Raw genomic sequence first — 22349 nt, 5'->3', positions numbered from 1 at the left:
AGAGTGGAAGTGTGATGGATGACTGGACTGTGGCAGTAATGCTGTTTATTTGACAATAAATGCACTTAAAAAAAAAAAATAAAAAAAAGAGGCCGATGCGAACCCTTAGAGGCCGGCATGGGGTCTTCAGAATCCAGTGCGGGGCCCATAGAGGCTAATGTGAGTCCTTTCAGGCCAGCATGGGTTCCTCAGAGGTCAATGTGGGGCCCTAAAAGACCGGCATGGGCCGGCGTTGGACCCCAGAGGCCAGCGGAGGGCCCTCAAAGGCCAAGATGGGCCCTCAGACGCCGATGCGGGCCCTGAGCGGCCGGCATTGGGTCTTCGAATCCAGTGCAGGGGCCTCAGAGGCTAATGTGGGTCCTTACAGGCCAGCATGGGGCCCTTAGAGGTCGGTGTGGGGCCCTTAAAGGCCGGCATGGGCCGGCGTTGGGCCCCAGAGGCCATTAGAGGGCCCTCAAAGGCTAAGATGGGCCCTCAGAGGCCGATGCGGGCCCTTAGAGGCCTGCATCAGGTCTTCAGAAGCCCGTGCGGGGCCCTCAGAGGCTAAGGTGGGTCCTTACAGGCCAGCACGGGCCATCAGAGGTCAGTGTTGGGCCTAAAAGACCGGCATGGGCCGGCGTTGGACCCCAAAGGCCAACAGAAGGCCCTCAAAGGCCAAGATGGGCCCTCAGAAGCCGATGCTGACCCTTAGAGGTCGGCATCGGGTCTTCAGAATCCAGTGCGGGGGACCGTCAGAGGCTAATGTGGGCCCATACAGACCGGCATGGGGCCCTCAAAGGTCAGAATGGGACCCTAAAAGACTGGCATTGGCCGACGTTGGAACCCAGAGGCCAGCAGAGGGCCCTCAAAGGCCAAGATGGGCCCTCAGAGGCCGATGCGGACCCTTAGAGGCCGGCATAGGGTCTTCAGAATCCAGTGCGGGGCCCATAGAGGCTAATGTGTGTCCTTTCAGGCCAGCATGGGGTCCTCAGAGGTCAGTGTGAGGCCCTAAAAGATTGGCATGGGCCGGCGTTGGACCCCAGAGGCCAGCGGAGGGCCCTCAAAGGCCAAGATGGGCCCTCAGACGCCGATGCGGGCCCTGAGCGGCCGGCATTGGGTCTTCAGAATCCAGTGCAGGGGCCCTCAGAGGCTAATATGGGTCCTTACAGGCCAGCATGGGGCCCTTAGAGGTCAGTGTGGGGCCCTTAAAGGCCGGCATGGGCCGGCGTTGGACCCCAGAGACCAGCAGAGGGCCCTCAAAGGCCAAAATGGGCCCCCAGAGGCCGATGCGGGCTCTTAGAGGCCGGCATCAGGTCTTCAGAAGCCCGTGCGGGGCCCTCAGAGGCTAAGGTGGGTCCTTACAGGCCAGCACGGGCCATCAGAGGTCAGTGTGGGGCCCTAAAAGACCGGCATGGGCCGGCGTTGGACCCCAGAGGCCAACAGAAGGCCCTCAAAGGCCAAGATGGGCCCTCAGAAGCCGATGCTGACCCTTAGAGGACGGCATCGGATCTTCAGAATCCAGTGCGGGGGGCCCTCAGAGGCTAATGTGGGCCCATACAGACCGGCATGGGGCCCTCAAAGGTCAGAATGGGACCCTAAAAGACTGGCATTGGCCGGCGTTGGAACCCAGAGGCTAGCAGAGGGCCCTCAAAGGCCAAGATGGGCCCCCAGAGGCCGATGCGAACCCTTAGAGGCCGGCATGGGGTCTTCAGAATCCAGTGCGGGGCCCATAGAGGCTAATGTGAGTCCTTTCAGGCCAGCATGGGTTCCTCAGAGGTCAATGTGGGGCCCTAAAAGACCGGCATGGGCCGGCGTTGGACCCCAGAGGCCAGCGGAGGGCCCTCAAAGGCCAAGATGGGCCCTCAGACGCCGATGCGGGCCCTGAGCGGCCGGCATTGGGTCTTCGAATCCAGTGCAGGGGCCTCAGAGGCTAATGTGGGTCCTTACAGGCCAGCATGGGGCCCTTAGAGGTCGGTGTGGGGCCCTTAAAGGCCGGCATGGGCCGGCGTTGGGCCCCAGAGGCCATTAGAGGGCCCTAAGATGGGCCCTCAGAGGCCGATGCGGGCCCTTAGAGGCCTGCATCAGGTCTTCAGAAGCCCGTGCGGGGCCCTCAGAGGCTAAGGTGGGTCCTTAGAGGCCAGCACGGGCCATCAGAGGTCAGTGTTGGGCCTAAAAGACCGGCATGGGCCGGCGTTGGACCCCAAAGGCCAACAGAAGGCCCTCAAAGGCCAAGATGGGCCCTCAGAAGCCGATGCTGACCCTTAGAGGTCGGCATCGGGTCTTCAGAATCCAGTGCGGGGGACCCTCAGAGGCTAATGTGGGCCCATACAGACCGGCATGGGGCCCTCAAAGGTCAGAATGGGACCCTAAAAGACTGGCATTGGCCGGCGTTGGAACCCAGAGGCCAGCAGAGGGCCCTCAAAGGCCAAGATGGGCCCTCAGAGGCCGATGCGGACCCTTAGAGGCCGGCATAGGGTCTTCAGAATCCAGTGCGGGGCCCATAGAGGCTAATGTGTGTCCTTTCAGGCCAGCATGGGGTCCTCAGAGGTCAGTGTGAGGCCCTAAAAGATTGGCATGGGCCGGCGTTGGACCCCAGAGGCCAGCGGAGGGCCCTCAAAGGCCAAGATGGGCCCTCAGACGCCGATGCGGGCCCTGAGCGGCCGGCATTGGGTCTTCAGAATCCAGTGCAGGGGCCCTCAGAGGCTAATAAGGGTCCTTACAGGCCAGCATGGGGCCCTTAGAGGTCAGTGTGGGGCCCTTAAAGGCCGGCATGGGCCGGCGTTGGACCCCAGAGACCAGCAGAGGGCCCTCAAAGGCCAAAATGGGCCCCCAGAGGCCGATGCGGGCTCTTAGAGGCCGGCATCAGGTCTTCAGAAGCCCGTGCGGGGCCCTCAGAGGCTAAGGTGGGTCCTTACAGGCCAGCACGGGCCATCAGAGGTCAGTGTGGGGCCCTAAAAGACCGGCATGGGCCGGCGTTGGACCCCAGAGGCCAACAGAAGGCCCTCAAAGGCCAAGATGGGCCCTCAGAAGCCGATGCTGACCCTGAGAGGTCGGCATCGGGTCTTCAGAATCCAGTGCGGGGGGCCCTCAGAGGCTAATGTGGGCCCATACAGACCGGCATGGGGCCCTCAAAGGTCAGAATGGGACCCTAAAAGACTGGCATTGGCCGGCGTTGGAACCCAGAGGCCAGCAGAGGGCCCTCAAAGGCCAAGATGGGCCCTCAGAGGCCGATGCGGACCCTTAGAGGCCGGCATGGGGTCTTCAGAATCCAGTGCGGGGCCCATAGAGGCTAATGTGTGTCCTTTCAGGCCAGCATGGGGTCCTCAGAGGTCAGTGTGGGGCCCTAAAAGACCGGCATGGGCCGGCGTTGGACCCCAGAGGCCAGTGGAGGGCCCTCAAAGGCCAAGATGGGCCCTCAGACGCCGATGCGGGCCCTGAGAGGCCGGCATTGGGTCTTCAGAATCCAGTGCAGGGGCCCTCAGAGGCTAATGTGGGTCCTTACAGGCCAGCATGGGGCCCTTAGAGGTCAGTGTGGGGCCCTTAAAGGCCGGCATGGGCCGGCGTTGGACCCCAGAGACCAGCGGAGGGCCCTCAAAGGCCAAAATGGGCCCCCAGAGGCCGATGCGGGCTCTTAGAGGCCGACATCGGGTCTTCAGAATCCAGTGCGGGGCCCTCAGAGGCACTTAAAGGCTAGTCTTGGGACTAGAGAGACAGAAATGAGGCCACCAGAGGCCGGCGTGAGGCTATCAGACGCCGGATGGGCCCCTGAGGCCGGTTTAGGGGCCCTTAAAGGCCAGTGGAGGGCCCTCAGAGGTCAATGTGGGTCCTCAGCGGTCAATGTGGACGCTTGACCGCCACTGAAGGGCTCTCAGAGGTCAGTGTAGGACCCTCAAAGACTGGTATAGGAGCTGTTAATAGCTGGCGTGGGTTTCTCGAGCCTCGTGACAATCGAATACGGGCCAGGGCCCCATACGGCCATGGGGGCCCATCGGTTGTTGGGGGGGGGGGGGCAAATGATATGATGCCCCCCTGATTTGCCTTTTGGGGGGGCATGGCCCTGATGTCCCCCCCCCCTGCGACCGCCACTGGAGCCGTCCGCCTTGCATACACCTATGCATTCATATCTCGGCCAACACCGACCAGCTGAGCGCCACACGGACACATTTGGCAGCACATACACCATTGCGAAGGAAATCCCCTCCGCTAATACTTTACGCATAACAGGCCTAATGAAGAGGGGTCCCGCGCAAGCAACAGGTAAGTATGTGCATAGAGTAAATACAACAAAACTGATCGTTAACATCTAAACATGCTAAAGTATAGCATAAAAGGCATTAAATCCACAAAACCAGTGGCTGAAGCCGCCTCTGTCAAGTAAATTGTGCCGTCAAGTGTAAGTGCAATGCGCCCAAATCAAACATAAAAGTGTCTGGAAAGGGCGCATATGCGCTCGGATCATACTGCAGAGTGTCGTAAAATGGCGCAGTGCGCTTTTATCTGACTCGGTAGTGTCGTTTTTAGGCTAAGTGTCTGATAATTGCGCCTGAAGTCGACTCGGGAAAATTATTCAAACAGGTATTTCGAGAAAAATACAGTGTTAAAAGCAGAAAAAAAGCTGTCGGAATGCGTTTTGCAAACACACCTATCAATTAAAAGTGTTTGGGTCACCTTCAGGTCATTATTTAAAAAAAACTTGTTCACCGAATTCCAGCTCAACATCTAGGTAAGGTATACGACACCCACTCCGTCTTCGCGGCAAAATCCTTCATCTGAAAATTCAAGTACATATGGTTGTGAGTGTGATGTACCAAATGTATGCATTATGCATCAGAAATGACGAGCGAGAAAATCTCTTTCAAATGAGCATCATTTTTTAAAGATTGGTTACGAATTAAACGAATGAGAACAGAAAAACGGAAAGTGCTCGACCACTCAGGCTCCAACAGGACTGTTGAATACAGGCGCAATTTACCCACGATTTGTCGCGAATGAGCGCAGTTTCACCGCATCGTTCTGCATCGCGTTTTTCTCATTTGTGGCGGAATCAAACAGTGTCCTGATACTATCACATATTCCGGGGGGCTAAATTTACCTCTTTTCATTGCAGCGAGCTTCCTAGAATGCATAACTTTGAAGATTTTGCGACATGAAAGAAATGTCGTATTTCAGCGCAGTTTGAGTGTGCAATTTGCGGCAACTGTCGCTTTTAAGCGCTGTCGTTTTATTTTGCGCAAAGTCGAATTCGAGCGCAAAAAAGTCGAATGAGGGTTGAATCGTATTCCCTCGCATGTGTGCGGCGTTTGCCAGCTTCTAATGTGTAGGGGGGGGGGGGTCGGTTGGACCCCCCCCCCTTGCCGTTTGGCCCCTGATCGAGCTAGAGCTTCGCGGAAAAAACGAGCGTGTTGCCCGTGACGAGAGGAAGCCGATGATACCCAATTTTAAGGTCCTAGGTCATTGGTTGACCTTCCAGGTCAGGTCAATGACCCAAAGTCGGGAAAATCGGGACCTGTTAGAAAGTCGTAAAGTGTGGCTGTTAAGGGGTTTTTCGGGGTGCTGATCACGAATATCGTGTTAGTTTTGATCACAGATGATGTCTTGAAGCATTTAGACCAGGTCGGGTCAGGTCAGGTCAGGTCAACCAGTAGGCGTCGTGACGGGTATTCGTAGTACGTGTCAACCGCCTCTGACAGCTTCGTAACATGTTACGAAGTCACCAAAACTACTTCGTAAATGTTCAAATGGTTGCTAAATTCGAATTCAGCTCCAAAAACTAGCCTAGAAACATGTAAAACTCGAAAAAGTGAACCGAGGTCACCCGAGGTCACCAAAGGTCAATGACCTGACCTGACCTTCAGGTGACCTTGACACACACGGGAGTAACATCAAATCACATGTTTGAACGTTTGAAACCACGAAAAGCTTGCAAACACGCGGCTAGTGCGAGCCGACATACGCGAAATCGCGATTCTGGCCAAACATGGTCTCGGAAAAGAGGTCACAGGTCAAAGGTCATTTGGGTCAGGGTCATGAAATTTTCAGGGTAGGTGTAAAATTGATCAATGCGAGGGTACTGAAAGTTTCGTCGCGATCGGCCGCTTTTTACGCGAGTTATTCGCGAAAAACCATGGGGGGGGGTCCATCCGACCCCCCCCCCCCCCCTACACATGCGAGGGTTAATTTCAGCACGAATAAAGTTATATTTAGGAATGCAGCTTCTTTACACAAGTCCGGAACCGACGACATTGGTGGCGGCATCGATTTCCTTACGGCGCCAGTATATTTTACGACAGTGAGACATGCCGAATTCTTTTGAGGTGTCTATTGTCTACTGACATAACGAGGCCACTAGATAACGCTGGTCTGGATCGCTTCTGCCGATTAGAAACAAATTGTCTTAATTTCATTGCTCTGGACCCAAAAATATTGAAAACTCGGGAGCGTCGGCATTCATCAGCCACGATTTATCTGCAATAATGAAAAAGGAGCAAATAAGCATTGATCGGTGAAGACGGAAAATCAGTTGTAACAACCAAAATCGGTCGGGAAAATCGGCAGTTCAATTACAGTTAGCCTACTTCAAACAAGTGACTTCAGCAGCAACGTAAACCCAGTACCTACATTGGTGAGCGTCCCGACTCTCCCCCGCAACTTGGACCCACGAACCAAGCCACCCGAGGCCGACATTCCTGGAATTGCTCGACCGTCGGAAGAAGGTCCTATAGGGGGAGCCGAACTGTAAACGTACAGGGAGCGTGTTGCAATAAACGCACGACTCCACTACACGAGTGCGAAACACAATAATTCCTTCAGTGGCATCGAGACAAATGACTTCGGCTGTCTTGAAAAATTGGACGCTAGAGATGAGCTGGAAATTAATAAACTGCGCCTCAGTTCGAAGCCGCTCTCCAGTGAACCTGGACGAGGAGATTAGGGCAGATTAATTACGTAATTTGTGAAATGTTTGATCACAACCGCGTTCATGACAAGTCCGAAGTCGTTAGTCAAAGTCATCGACCCATTCATGCTCCGTTTACAATTAAATTGCGCATTCCGGATGAACGGTTTTACGTCTGGTTGTTCATACTTTATCGTCATATGGCCATCACAAGCCCCCATACGCATTGTTCAGCTTTCCCTCTTCAACAACAGCCATTGTGGGGCTCGGCTCTGACGACAGCCAATTCCCGTTGGCCGCTTGGCTCCCCACACCAAATCTGGCATCATTCCTCATGATAATCTGGGTATTTCGCCAATTTTTCACTATTATGCGAAGCCGCTCGTCGCAGCCTGCAGTCACCGCCCAAAATAATAAGGCGGCTGGGGGAGGCGCGCGGGCGACGTCGCCCCGCGCGTCACCGCTGCCGGTGGCCAGTGAGATGGATGCAGGACCACCGCCGGGGAGAGAGGCGCTGCTGAGAAGACGTGGGGGCGAGGGGAAAACCTGAGGACGTGGAGACGTGGAGACATGGGAAGTCAGAATCTGAGGAGGAATCGAAATCTCGGAAAGTGTCTATTATCAAGACAAGGAGTGGGATTTTGTTAGGAAAGCTTATGACTCATGCAACGATCGTACACCGTCGATGTTTCTACCAGAAATTCTCAATCTGGATAAATGTGCATAAGCCAAGAAGTGTCTGTCGTAAAGTCATGGGACATGGAAGCACTAAGTAGCACCGTGACCTGCTCACTACCCAAGGGAGACCCACTGACCGGGTCTGATCGGAACCAGTCGTCGATCGGCTGTCAATCTGAGGGGCTGAATCACACCCGACCGGGCCGACAGCCGGCGCCGGTCGGGGGCGACCAACGCGAGGGTTTCCAGGAAGAGCTGACTGGCAGCTCACCACAGGAGGCGTCGGAAAAGGGGGCGGGTCTCACCCTCCCAGAGAACGTGAGGGACGTGAGAGAGACATGGGGGACGTGAGAGAGACTTGAGGGCTAAGTAAAGCAATGTTTGAAGGTGCATAGGATACGTGAGTGAGCTGCTCTGAAGGGACGTGCCAGGGCACCACCTCGACGAGCTCACGATTTGCTGGCTCCGGTTATGTTCCCGTATGTGTCAGCGGCGCCTGGGTCGGTCTACTCCGATGTGTCACGCCCCACACCCATGTCCGTCCGTGAGATTCTCGTGGTGTTGTTTCCGCAGTCGTGACCAGCGCCACAGCTCCAAGCCATCCTCAGAACCATTCCCGCTGAGCCCGTCCCCGTCGCCGTCGACGCAGCGGCAGTGTTTGTTCGTCGTTTTCGACGGTCCGTGACGGCGACACAGGCGAGGGCGGGCCGGGGAGGGCCGGGGAGTCGGTCCGGCTCACTGGACCGAGCAGCAGACAGAATGGCAGGGAGGAGACGACAAGACAACGTCGGGGAGGAAAATGGGGAGATGACCGAACGTTTGGCAACGGCTCGCATATGGACGGACCGGTCCGGACGATTGAAGACTTCCCGTCCGCGGGAGTGTCGTCCTGCCATCAATCAAGCGTTCTTATGAGCGGCAAAATGCACCCAAACATTGGTGGAGTAAAACTATTACTGGGACGTACTTGGGTTATAGCGACAGTTTTTCAAGAGTGCACGACGATTTATTGGTCAGCATTTGCCTGATCAGAAAACGCGATCTTCCTTCGCAGACACGTGCTGGTAGCGCGGCAAAAACCCGGCGACTGAATGCATCAGCAGAGCAACTGCCGGGGACCGAGTCGCGGCTGCGCTGCGCCGTTTTTGTCTCACTGTAGAGAGAGCTGACACTGGCGACATGCGGCCGATAACCGATCGCGGCAAAACCGACGCAGCCCAGTCGACACCGGCGAGATGCGATCGACAGGCGACACGAGGCGAACGCCACGCGAACGGACACGGACAGGACACGGACAAGACGCGGACAGGACGCGGACAGGACGTGGACACAATGTGTTACGGGCGGCTGTGGCCGCCCGTTGTGGCACGCCTGGCGCCGCCCGCGGCGCCTCCCCGGCTGGCCGCGCCCGGCGCCGCCCCTGCCGCGTGGCCCTGGGGCGGGGTCGGCGGCTAGCCCTGGCTGGGCGGGCGGCGGCCCGGGAGACGGGATCGGAGGGACGTGTGGAGCGGTACGCGCTTGTGCTCCCTAAACTGTAAATAGAGTGACGTTCGGATCCGGTGTGTTCAGCTCCCGCAATATTTGGCGCGGTCGGTAGGACCGGCGACGGCAACGGTGAGTCTGTTGTGTTATTATCGTTTGGCATGATTGTGTTTAGACTGTAGCCGATTAACTAATGGCCGGAGCCGAGCGGTCTGCTCGGATCAGTGGTGGATGAGGGGACGGTAGGGTTACCGCAGGCATTTTTCGGGGCGGTTAGCCTTGATTATTTATTATTATTATTTAGAGACTGAGTAGTATCGCAGGCGGTTAGCCTGTGAGACAGCGTCGTGCTTTTTTGATAGGGTAAACGGCTATTGCCTCTGTTGGATGGTGTCGCACTCGACTATGCGCGGCCCCTGTATGAGACAGGTAAAAGTTATTGAAACATAAAGGAGGAAACACTGATACGGAACGAACATCGAGTGGGTCGGTAGCATTAGCCTAGCGCGACGCCGAAACTGAGCGCGCGATGCTCCAGGACACAGTAAGTCAGCTTCAACAGGAGGTTGGGCAGCTGCAGTCGTCCTTGGAGGCACTCACTGTTGCTCGTTTCAGCCCTGATACGTCCAAAACTAGCGGGTGTTACGGGTGTGGTGCTCCTGACCATTTTCGGCGGGACTGCCCAGTGGGGCGTCTTGGTCAGCTGAGGTCCGGGACACCGGGGTCACAAAGTTGAGGTGTCCCTCGTGAGGAGGGGAGGCCGCAGTCGAGGTGGGTGCCCGTTAGTCGCTTCCAGCGCTGACCCACCTCGACCGATGTGTCTTCTCGATCCGGTTTTGCGGCAGAACAGGAGCGTGACCGGTCTATTATGTGACTAGGTCAGGATGTGTGTCAAAGGTTTCAGGCGGGAAATCAAATTTGGTCCCTCCTGATCGAAACCGAAAGTAGTGGAAGACCCTGTTACATCAAGTAGGGTGGGTGGGCAGATATTGACTTGTGCTGCTAAGAAGTGCTCGTGAACCAAAAGGTGATTGTATTTTTAAGTTTCAGATGGACCCTACGCGGCTGGAGCTAGACAGCCTCTGGACGGCTGTTGCCGAGGAAAGGGCCGAGCGCGAGCGACTGGAGGAACAGCTTCAGGGTCTCCTCAGAGGGCTCTCGGGAGGTGGTATGCCTTCCGCGGACGCCGGGCTGCCGCTGATCGTGCAGCAGGACGCGGAGCTGACTGAGGTGGTGACGGAGATGCCGTCCTCCGCACTGTGGTCGTCGCCGGCGCCGTCGGACTCGGACCTGGTGGAGGTGGTGGTGGAGGTCCCACCCGCGGATGGTGGTGCCGCGGGTGAAGCCATGTGGGGGACGCAGCCAGATGGAGAATCGTTCCCGTCTCCTGACAGGAGACGCCCGGGAGACGGCGAGGAGGGCGGCGGACGACCACCCGTATCTCCGACCGCCGCCATCCTGGCGGAGGTTTCAGTCGCGGTCGACGGTGCCGACATATTGGGCGAAATTCTGGGCGAGCCGGTATCTCCGGCCGCCGCCATCCTGGCGGGGGCTTCAGTCGGGGTCGACGGTGCCGACATATTGGGCGAGATTCTGGGCGACCCGATCGACACGGACTTTGGCTTGGGGGACATCGCTGAGGGGTCCGGCGGTTCGCCGGAGGCTGGTCCGCCGGGGTCCGCCGTGCTCTTAATAGGAGATTCTATGCTGAGCAGGGCGGACTTCCGGTGTGACCCCCCTCGGCGCCTGTCCGTGTGCGCGGTCCCCGGGCTGACTCTGAGCCGCTGGCTGCGGTCAAGCGCGACCGAAGTAAGGGCGTGGGTCTGTGGGAAAGGGGAGCTGACGGACCTCCAAGTCATCTTATGGCTGGGCGGTAATGACGTTTACCCAAGGGGGGCCGCCTTCGACCCGGTCACGGTGGTGGCGACGCTGGGGCGGCTGAAGGAGACCATCATCGACACCCGTAGCCTTGGTTGCGCCGTGACCATCCTCGGCGTGACGCCGCGGCCGGCCCGCGACGGTGGCAGAGTGTGGGAGTCCACCCCGGCCTTCTGGCTCGAACGGGCGCTGTGCGAACTGTGCCGCGAGACCGACTCCACTTTCGTCGCGCTCGGCCGACGCCTCTGCCGGCGGGAGGGGAGGAAACGGCGCTTTAAGATGGACGGCAGGTTCTTCTCGGCTGACGGGGTCCACCTCAGCGCCGCCGGCTACCGGCGACTGATGGACTACCTGCCGGGGTGGCTCAGGCGCGGCCGACGCTAGGCGGCATGTGTGAGGGCGCTCGGGACGGTGTGTATGAATGTATGATTCGAAGTTGTCGTTTTTGTTGTTGTTGTGTTTTGTTGAGGCTGTTTTTGGTGTGGTTGTCATGCGGGGGGTCACTCGTGCTCGTGGGATGACTCGTGCTCATGTGGGGGAGGGGTGTTACGGGCGGCTGTGGCCGCCCGTTGTGGCACGCCTGGCGCCGCCCGCGGCGCCTCCCCGGCTGGCCGCGCCCGGCGCCGCCCCTGCCGCGTGGCCCTGGGGCGGGGTCGGCGGCTAGCCCTGGCTGGGCGGGCGGCGGCCCGGGAGACGGGATCGGAGGGACGTGTGGAGCGGTACGCGCTTGTGCTCCCTAAACTGTAAATAGAGTGACGTTCGGATCCGGTGTGTTCAGCTCCCGCAATAAATGGACACATCGGCCGATCGCCGGGTAGGAGACAAGTGCAACGGTAAAAACGGACCGCGACTTGTCTTTGAAAATAATACAGCCGACGGGGACCGAAAATATCGCTTAGAACAGGAATAGTCAGGTGATGGCTGCAATAAAATGACAAAATATGAGTAAAAAAAAAACACTCAAATACAAATGCTGACCGACAAGATAGTAATGCCGCTTAGTGTAGATTTTGTATTTGACAATACTTCAAAAAGGATGCATGAAAACTCCAGTGTTTAACCAAAATCATAATTTCAGAGATCTTACATAGAAAATGGGGGTTACGTTCCGCAGCATCCGGCTATTTGGCTCCCATTCCACAGCCGGACAATGAGACGTCTAACTTTTGATAACTTCTGACTCTGTTTCGGAGCAGCCGGCCACCAAAATAACAACAATGGCTGCAGAGCCGCACTCCGATCTGGACCTCCTCTCCACGGACGTCCCCGGCGCGGCCCACCAGCCAACTTCGCCATTTGGATTCCGTCTCGGCGTCCACACCGGTAAACTTATTTCCTGCATCTGGAGATGGAAATAATTATATTACGCAGGCTCTTTCAGTAGCTCGGATGAACCCAGGCAAAAACCGTCTTCACCAATGTAAGAACCTGCTCGACTGAACTTCTTTTGCTATTATTTAGTTGATTTTCCTGGGAGGAAGCGGACAGGCTGAATGGATTTGCGGCAAACAAAGTTGCTGACGGACGGGCGGGCAGGATGCGGCCAGGAAATGGGCGCCCGCCGCGGCACGAGACGGCCCCTTTGTTGGTCGACGACCGTCGGAGCCGACTCGCAGTCGGTGAGCCGAAACACGGACGTTTTTGCGGGAGGAATGAGGTCACCCGTCATCGAGGCTGATTCACCGCATGGTCAGAGATAAATCTATTATACTCTCCCTATACTTGGATTCGTATTGGCAAGCTATTCATAGAGTTGATGTGGGGAAAGAAAACAGGAGCCAATCTGGAATGATTTAGCTTGTGAACCATCACAAATAAACGGACAATGCGTTGGAACAAAAGGTAAATCGGGTATGTTTGTGCTTGCTATCTTCGCACTTTCACGTCCTCATGTCTTGCCTACATGTGTACGAGTATCCATATACAGAACGGAGTTTGTCATGTGTGAAATTGCATAACATATACAAATAAAAGAATTACAATAATAAATCATAACATCAATTAATAATGCACCCTGACTTTGTTTAGAGTCACCTAACGGGTCGCGGCAATAAATCGTCCCTAACAGGTCTACACTGAGCGACACTATTGCTGGCCGTCCATTCTCAGACGTCATCCCCCTTCACCTTCTCACGACTTTAGAACGTCATCCCGTATATTGAGGGCCCGCTCTGGATGAAGGACGCGGCGTCCACGTCTATTTCGGCCCCCTCAATGGCTCTGTGTTCAATCCAGCACCGACACGTCTCTCGGGAGGCGTTAATTGCGGCGCGTGCATACCCATACCGCTCCCTTCATCAACTGCAGACTAATAGAGCGACGTCATTGCGACGCCCCCGCCTACGTCGACGCCTACGACGATGTCGATTTCGACGGTGGCGGTGATGACGAACAGGCTCCTTCGGTGACGTGAGCCTCCCCGCTCGTGCGTCGAGTCGACGTCGACACCGTCGACGTCGACTCGACGCCACTTGGAGGACTTCCTGCGCCGTCTGTTGACATTGAATCGGCGCCAAACTCTAACGAGAATACAATGGAGCGGCAACAGGCGCTGGCGGCCCGCTGTGTTGTCTGACACAATGTTGTCCCGACGGCCGACAAGGCGCCGGTACTTAGCGCCACCAGCTAGCGAGTCAAGCGCTCGAGCGAACGTGAATAAGATTGTCGACATTGATGAAATGATAATTTTCAGTCCTAGTGATGGTGGAGAGAAACCACGAGCGCTATATCGTTGGTAAGTTGTTTCATTGTGTACTAGGACATACACGTTCGGTGAGCGGGCGACGAGGACGACGGGGAGGGAAGTGGCGACCGCTGTGAAGAAAAACAAACTACCTGTCGCGGAGGCGGAGCGTAAACGTGTGGACCTGTCAGTGGCAAAACCCCGACTGGGACGTGAGTATGATTTAGACAGGCACGCGCATACGAGAAAATGACGGATTTAATTTATAAATTGAAACTGTATGCACACTGAAAATAAGATGTCAACCCATTCACCTCAACAAAATGTTCTGCATTGACCTGTACTTTGGAGAAATCTAGTGGATCTACCGACCAACAGAAGATCCAGCGGAGTAGAGGGACGTTCCTCGCGTACATAAACAACTCATATCAACTGCAGGCGACTGTCACCATTCATTTCGTCGTCCCGCAGGGCGGAGATGAGCTACGGCCGTCGTGAGATCACTAACGCTCGCCCCATGACAGGTGATATGGCGACGGGACGCCACCGACGACCATTCCACCTGAACGGGTGAGATATGATAATGACCGGATCAGCGAGAACCGGGCGCCGAGCGGCGGACCATTTTGACGTCGCGCTGCCGCTCCGGTCGCCTTTTTCGACATAAATTCGCCGGGAGCCTTTTTGATTGGATGGATTCTCCGCGCTCGTATCTCGCTCGACGATCTATCGGAAAGCTGTATTTCTGTCGCGGTGGACGCCATGTATCTGTGGTTATCGGGTTCGCTCGCAGTCAAATGAGACAGACACTGAGCCATCAGAGTCTCGCCGAGCGGGTGATAGGGCACTGACACAGGCACAGACGGCACAACTTTCAGCGTACCGACTTAACCCGCGCCGGGACTGGACGGGACGGGAGCGGCGGCGGCGCTTTCGATACAGTCTAAAATCGCCGATACGTCAGCTCCGTCGGCAGAGGAAGTCAGACGCAATTTGACGGCTCCAGTATCGAACGATCTCTTTTATTCACCTCGCGCCGCCCATTTCGCTTTCCATAGCGATTTCGTATGCAGGAGGAAATTCATGACAGTCGGACTGAGAAACCCCCAGCCCTCTGAGGACAGAACCTCCGGAGCTGCTCGGCCCGGTCGTCGATGAGACGTCCCCTCAAACTGAATCCGCTGGGGTTCGTATACGACCCGAGAACGACCATCTCGCGGTCTCCGGGGGTTTGAAACTCGGCAGCGGCCGGGCCGACCACTTGACCTCCCACATTTCGTCTCCGATCGTTACCCAATCCCAGAGGTCTGCGGGACTTCGCCGCGACGATCTCCGCGGCCCTAACTCGACGAATTCCGGGGAGGCGGTCGTCGTTTCACGACCTTCCTCGGTCATGGCCCTCCAAATGAGCAGGGCCGGAGCAGTGACGTTCGGTGGACATTGATTCGGAGCTAGATGTGACGTCGCTAACTGGGATGACGTCATAACGGGGCGGGACGGACACACCTCGCCGGTCAGCCGAGAGGGACAGATGGAGTGACGAACGGTCTGTGAAATTTTGCAGACGATTCGCTCCTCGGGGACTGAGCCCATCCGTGAAATTATACGTCTTAAATCGTTACGTAATGGCGGCACGAGGTTTAAATAATGCAGGTGACGTGATGAATATGTGCCGCGCATTAGGGCAGCTCCCAGTTGGACACGAACTATTTATAAATAACTAGTCGTAACTTAGTCATGGTACCCGCGAATCGCCATATCTCAAGTCAGGTAGTTTGGAACATCCCTTGGGTCGTCCCTTCCGATCTTAGCTACTAAAGGGTTGTGACTACGAGCAGCCTAGGCATAGGCATAGATGACCACTAGTGATTTGAGCGCAATTCGGCTCGACTAGGTAATCAGCTCTCAATGAAACCCCGTGCCGGTATTTGCAAGGCACCTACTGCAATGTCCTGTGAAACATTCCCTTCCACCCAATACCAGCAACGGTGCAACTTGTTAGAAGTTAGACTCCAAGCCCTTGTCAGCCTGACTAGCAGACTCACAGAGCAGTGATCGGACGCAGACCGACATTTTGGTCCGTATATTGATGGCCCATGTTCAGCGGCGTAATTCGATACAGCCGAACGGCTGATTCTGATGGCTGGGAACATTTGTCAGTCTGGCTATGGCCCATGTAAATAACCATTGTGGTTATGTTATAGACCAGCCAGATGGCATCGAACATATGGCAATGACAGATCGAAAAACAGAACGATTAATTAAATGCGCTAATGAGCGAATAATATAAGCTCAGCATTTATTTATGGGGCAAAATACTGTTAACTAACACCACGAGTAGGTGTTAACAATGATGCGGCGTAAACACCCCCGATACGACACATCGGTCAGCAGTGTCGTCCAGCTCGACCCCCGTCCGTCGTCGTCGGCGAACGCGTCGAGTCGTGCGTCTAGCAAGTCTCCAGTGCGCCATACTCGTCCCCGTGCGCCGAGCGAGCACGTCTCCAGGTCGCTGTGTTTGCCGGGCGGCAGATACCGGTCAGGTAATCGCCCGTGTCGAACCGGCCGTCCGGCACGGCCCGGCAGGCCGAGCATCCCCCGTACAGAGCTCAGACAAACACACACGCACAGTGCGCTGGCACGCGCCCAGCCCGGGCAGCCGACACGACCGCGCCCTGCGGGAACGGGGCTGAGCTGAGCGGAGGCAGACGGCCGAGAACGGAAACGGAGCACAGCGGCGACAGGACCAGAGACTGGTAAGGTGAGTCATGGAAAATATCGTTAATGCTCAGAGAGAAAACGAGAAAAATAATAAATCAAGAAATTGTCTAAAATGAAACAAATTTTGAACAATCTTCATAGCTAAACAAAATTTGAATTTGAATTTTCTACATACCATGAATAATGATTGCCTTTTGTGCCCAACCCAACAAAGCTGCAGAGCACCAACAGGTTTCCAGCGCAGTGGATAAGTCATCAGCTGAACGGCAGTCTGTCTCGTCCGCTGGAGGCGGAATGACCCTGGGACAGGGTCATTTCTCGGCAACAGCGAGCAGAAGCGCTCACGAAAACCTCGTTCCTTCGTATTTCAGCGCGTTTAAATGCATGCCGCCGTCGAGTTCTACGCTCTGCCTGTGCAGAGCGAGCAACATCGGCGCTCACCATACTCTCATTACAAACTTTTCAGATTGGCGAAACAACGAGAGGAGCTCCCGGGTCGCCCCATAGCCTGCAGCGCCGCCGCCACCGCCAGCTAGCGGCCCGAGACCGAACTAGCCCGCCCTGCTTCAGGGACCACCGACCAATGTTTCAGCCAGCTGCTCTCGGCGCGAAAAATTCCTGCCAATATTTCGTCTGGGCTGTGAAAATATGGCAGCAATCCAGATCTGGCTACTAATTAGATTAGCAACGGCCGGGTCGGCGGGTAATTAGGCAGCAATGCTGACGACAATGGCCAACTTCGCCAGAAGCCCGCGGCCGAAAACACGCCACCGCGCCGGCAAATTGTCAGACCGAGAGCCAGAGGCGTGTGGGTCGCGCTCTGATGAGTTCGGTGGATGAGTGCAGGAAGCCAGCAGGGCGCGGGATTCCACAGAGGAGGCATGAGGCGGAAATCTAGGGGTTGTCCATAGCGGGTCTTTGAAGGTTGCGACTATCGGTTGTTCGAACAATACATAGCCAAAAGTTTACGGCATGGCCGCAGAGCTGAGTTAAGAGATCAAGGCATCAGTCCTAGGAGGCTGTAGGGTGAGCAAACAAACCATTCACAAAACATGCAAAGCATGAGCTGCCCGCGTCATATCAAGTGCCGGTATCATATCTCGCCGAACGCATACAAACGAGACTGAAGCAAGCCCCCAAAAATAGGCACACACTCGCACCGGACAAGTCCAGCTGCCTCTGAATGGCGCAGTCGCTGATTTAATTACGGACGATTACAATCACCTTATGCATGGTCTGCAATTCATTAGAGCGGCCATCAGCCGACAGAAATGAGGCGCCTTCTGCCAGCGGGCCCGACCCGTCTGGCGGCCCCCCCCCCCCCCCCTCAGTCAGGCGAACGGGCCGCTCGACGGATTCCGTCATAATCAAAACCAATGAGCCTCTCTGCCCAATGGCCCTCGTTCTGAGAAGGCTATGAAATTTATTTCCTCTGGCCGTATAGCCCTCGCCCGCCACTGTTTCTCCGTCAGCGGAGGGGCTGCGGCGCGGGGACAATGGTCGTGATTCAGGCCCGGCCCGCGGGTATAAATTCATACCGGGGAGGGGGAGATGGGGGTGGGATCAGGAGAGCCCCGGGTGTCATAAAATCCGCGCTGCCACCTTATAAAAAGGCTCATTATGCAAACGGTTGGCGACGACGGCGCTAAGGACCAGAGGCCCCATCTTCGCTGATGGCAGGCGAGACATAAGACCGCGCCGCTCTGGCGACTTGGTTGATTCCCTAAACAGAGAGGATGCACCGATATTTACATGATGCCCTGAAAGTATCCGGTAAAGTAGCAGCAACGTGGAAGTCTATTTAGTCAAGAGGAAAGTCAAACTGAAGATCCACCACTAAAACTACGAACAAGGGTAAGTGAGGAAGCGGATTACTAATATCACCGGTATGACGGGACGGTTCTGGTGGATGAGGCTGGTGAAAATGCTAAAGTAAGGGTGCTCGACAGGGCGCTGGGTCTTTGTAGCGGTGCCGAGCGTCGTCTCCTGATAGGGGAGCCCTCGGCGGCAACTGCCGAGTGCCGAGCGTGCGCTTCTGTAACCGAGCGCAGCTCCAAGTGAGCGAGGGAGCTGCCACCACGGAACCGTCCCCTATCGACAGCTCTTTATTATTCCTCCCCCGTCTCCATTTGTCTTCAAAACAATATTTTCAGCAATGAAGTCAATTACGAGTCGACCGAGCATCTATAATCAACTGCAAATGGAGGGAGAGGTTACAGCCACGGACATTAAATCCCCGTCACAAACCGAAAAGGGTGGTCCGCACGGCTGCATCACAATGGGGACATTGACGGCCAGGCATTTACTGGGAGCTGGCGTTTCGATATTCAGCTAGGGACTGGTGATGCCATATCCATTGCAGTCACACCCGGACCTAATGCAGTGTGGAGAGTATATGGGATGGATTGCATATTATAGCAGACATTGGACTCATTTTATCCATAATGCAGCTGATCCGCTTAGGGGGCTTGCTAGCATAGCGCCTAGCATAACATCCAACAAGTACCTTCTACAACTGAAGAAGCAGGGGTCACCCCGCTAGCCAACTCCGAAGTCCAACTGTTATGAATTTCTACTGTAGCCCAAACTTATAGAGGGACAGTGATGAAGATAAGAGCATGGTAAGCATTTACCTATACCTGCACTGTTTTCAACGACGCTGGATATATTCAGGACGGAGTTGCGTTCTTGCTGCTATCAGCATAAGCATGAACTACCATGGCTATGCAATATAAAATATTCCAAACGTAACTTAGCGATTGCATGTCCTGAAACATACGATGAGCTAACCACCACGTTGGACCGAATGATACGACGGATTTGATGTTTATGTCAGTATAAATCAGCTGGTAGGTAATGCCGTGATAATTCGCTTATCACTGTCGTCGCTGTAATTAGCACCAATTAATTACACAAGCATTAAAGTACAATTGTCCAGGCCAGCCAGTAAAGTACTGTGCAATTATGAAGCACGCTATGCCTCGGAGGCCCGGGATAGTCTGGCGGTGAAATTCACGAGCTTTGGTTCACGACTCAGCCTGCAGATGTCGCGCAAGTTCTGGGTACCCACACGGCCCGCCAGGCCACATAGATAGACGCTGAAATACGCAGTGTCGTGAAATGATGAAAAATTGACATCAAGGTTTCAATGTTTTTTAGCGTCCCCTGCATGACCTCAGTTACAACCGGGCAACTATCTTTTTACATGTGTAGGCATGGGTTTATTTTCTGATAGGTAACTAATTTGCTCGTGTTTCATGTTACTTGTGAGTTGTGAGACAACTTTTAATTCACTTTACCTTCTCTGCAACGATGACACACATGTGCGTTCCTGGCAACTCCCAATCCATCCAATGCCTGCATATTTATATAACGAAATTCGGCCGTCATACACTAAACGATCGCTATTCATCCGGTAACTGCCAGACATCACTTACACAATGACTTCTTATCTTCGACAGTCCAACTGCACTGTAACAAACGATCCAATGGCTAGCCAGTAAACGATACGGTACTTTACAGCCATAGACGGGGAAATAAAACCGGCCGCCGACAGCCCACCGGCCTCACGTGCAGGTGCTCTGCTGAATGCATATTCAGAGGAGCCGGCGTCGTTCCGATCGGTGGTCAGGAAGAGTGATGAGGGTTATGTGGGATTATCATGAGCGGCACGTGGCGGATGGGTAAGGAAAGATGAGTCCATATAGTGCGGTAATGCTGCCGGGTGGTTGAGGGCGGTGTGGAGTATTCACAGACGTAGTGGTGCGATGAAGCGCCGTGAAGTTTTAGGCTACCAATGACCTGTTGACACAAACAAGGTCATCGAACATCGGCTCTCCAACGTAACCGTCCATACCGCTCGAGTGTCATGAGCTCCTGCCCTGCAGTGAGCGTCAGGATCACTCAGCTCCTATTCAACCACGTAAGACGACACACACCGTACTGAGACGGGTCCTCTACACATCTGGCAGATCCGAAACCGCCACCTGAGACGCTGTATCCAAACAGGACCGACTCTTGACGTCGTCACCAAAGGCAGGCAGCCACAAGGCGCAGCCACCCGGCTCCAGCGGCTCACTGTGACATCGGAGAGGAACGCGCATGCCCTTTTAGTGACTGGAGGACACTGGACTGAGATGTCGGGCCGAGGTCGACACCGGGTCACCACAGGCGCTGCACGATATGGGTGGAGCTGAGAGGCGAGACGACGAGGTCATGTCCACGGCGCAATTCAAACCCGTGTCATATTGTAGCGCTGAGTGCATTAGATGTCCCAGCCGCGTTGCAGCGGAGATCGCTGGTGATGTTCATATCTCGCTGGAACTCATACGCAAAATATTGTTGTAGCTTCAGTGTTGTGCCGCATTGAAGACCGGAAAGCACACACAAAAATGTCAGGAATGCAGCAATGACAGGTCGCCCGGGAGGCACGTGACATGTGTCGAGCCGTAGCGCCGCTTGAGGTGCCGCTTTTGTCTAACTTAAGGTGTATCAGCGGTGTTGCAACTAGTTGTTAGACCGTGTTGACTTGCATCGTGGGCACCTGCCTCCTTTTTAGCATTTTAACGACATTTTGTCGGTAAGTCGTTGGGTCAAATGTAAAATTAATATTCATCCAATGTTTGAACAACAAAATGAATTCAATTTTAAACGGTAAATAAACATAAGCCAGCTTCACGGTCTTCAGCTCGATCTTGTGCTTGTGTTGTTTTGATTAGTCGGTTACAGTGAATAAGGGTCTGAATCGCTTCAGTGGAAATACATTTAAATGTTTCGTAAGACATGTGACATTTTACGAGTATATCAGGGTTTTGTGAAACATATCGAAGGGCTCTGGAATTATAATGATGGTAGAGGAGCTAAAAGGTCACTTAATTCGTCAAACCATCGATTTATCTACCACTCCCACTCGCCTACAACAGACAAGAACCTCTCGGAGCCTCTGCAGCACCCGACTGATTGACCGGCGAAAAATCGCCCCTCTCCCACGCCTGAGCGCCATCCATCGCCGGGTATTGGCCAGTTTTGACAGGGCGCGCCCCCGTCGACCGACGCGCCACAAATTGGCGAGCCATGTCGCCGTGCCGTCGGTGCCGACGGGGGCCGCATTAAAATGCCGTCGGCCGCGCCGCGCCTATGACTGCTCCGGCCGCCACACCCGCCGGCCGGCGACAGACACGCAAGATTTACGACCCGAAATAATGAAAAGAAATATTATGATAGTCTGCCGGTTTCAATTAAGCGCCAGTGTGCGCGGTCGCGCCCGGGGGAGCGGCGCATTGTCGGGCGTCGATTGCGACGCAGGGCGGCCATTGTGGTGAATTAGGACTTAGGAGCGTCCGTTTACTGCGGTAGGGATAGGGAGCGGACAAAGAGTTGGTACAGATTAGCCTGCAATGAGCTGCGCTATCCCTGAGTGAGTCCCCTGACGGGAAGAGACCCTGGACTGCACCAAGTCTGGTAGTTGATGTGGAATTGAATCCAGGCAGTAACCACCGGTCGGGGTAACTGCTAGCTCGGGCTGAGCTGCTGAGCCAGAGTACACGGACGGACGCTCGGGGCGGGTGGACGATGGATGGGACGAACGAACGGGGGACACTGGCTACCGTTCTCCCTCGCCGCGCGCCACTTACGGCCCTGTCATCACTATTGGTTTGTCGCTGATGGCCAGAGGCGGAGCAAGGGGAAAGGGGACGGACGTCTGTATTGTCACCAACAACACTAACAGAATCATTACATGGGGCGTGGAGAAAGTATACGGCGATATAATCAACGTACAATGCAAGGCACTGACTGACCAACCAAAATTACTGCAGAGAGGCACTTCGCCGAACCGTTATCGCAGCCATGACCCGAGTCTGCTCCTGGGTACGCGCCTGGCGCTCCGGAGTGGCCCGTCATCAAATCAACTAATTAAATCAGCCGAATCTCTCCCTGGGGAGAGATCCATTAGTGGACAGGGGTTGCACGGGCCATCGGTGGCCATACGGCTGATGAAGCGTCCAACGACCAGCCCTGAGAGCCGTCCGCGAC

General features: G+C 55.2%; 2 protein-coding genes across 5 annotated transcripts in view; one reads left to right on the top strand and one right to left on the bottom strand.

Annotated features, from left to right (window-relative positions):
- LOC122388132 overlaps positions 1 to 22349 on the bottom strand; it is a 215896-nt gene that overhangs the window by 78751 nt on the left and 114796 nt on the right. The gene's annotated exons all lie outside the window — the stretch shown is intronic.
- On the top strand, positions 9037 to 11364 carry LOC122388134. Its single transcript, XM_043378940.1, has 2 exons — positions 9037 to 9166; positions 10085 to 11364. The coding sequence occupies exon 2, from the start codon at positions 10085 to 10087 to the stop codon at positions 11294 to 11296; it is 1212 nt and encodes a 403-aa protein (XP_043234875.1). The 5' UTR covers positions 9037 to 9166; the 3' UTR covers positions 11297 to 11364.

Source organism: Amphibalanus amphitrite, unplaced genomic scaffold (genome assembly GCF_019059575.1).
Source record: "Amphibalanus amphitrite isolate SeventyFive unplaced genomic scaffold, NRLGWU_Aamphi_draft 000310F_arrow, whole genome shotgun sequence".
In the NCBI taxonomy this organism is placed as follows: domain Eukaryota; kingdom Metazoa; phylum Arthropoda; class Thecostraca; order Balanomorpha; family Balanidae; genus Amphibalanus; species Amphibalanus amphitrite.
The sequence above is the reverse complement of the archived record's forward strand: the minus strand, read 5'-3'. Positions and strand labels throughout refer to the sequence as shown.

What these genes read in the sequence shown, in the direction of transcription:
- LOC122388134 (XM_043378940.1), top strand. Translation starts at nt 10,085, where the DNA reads ATGGACCCTACGCGGCTGGAGCTAGACAGCCTCTGGACGGCTGTTGCC.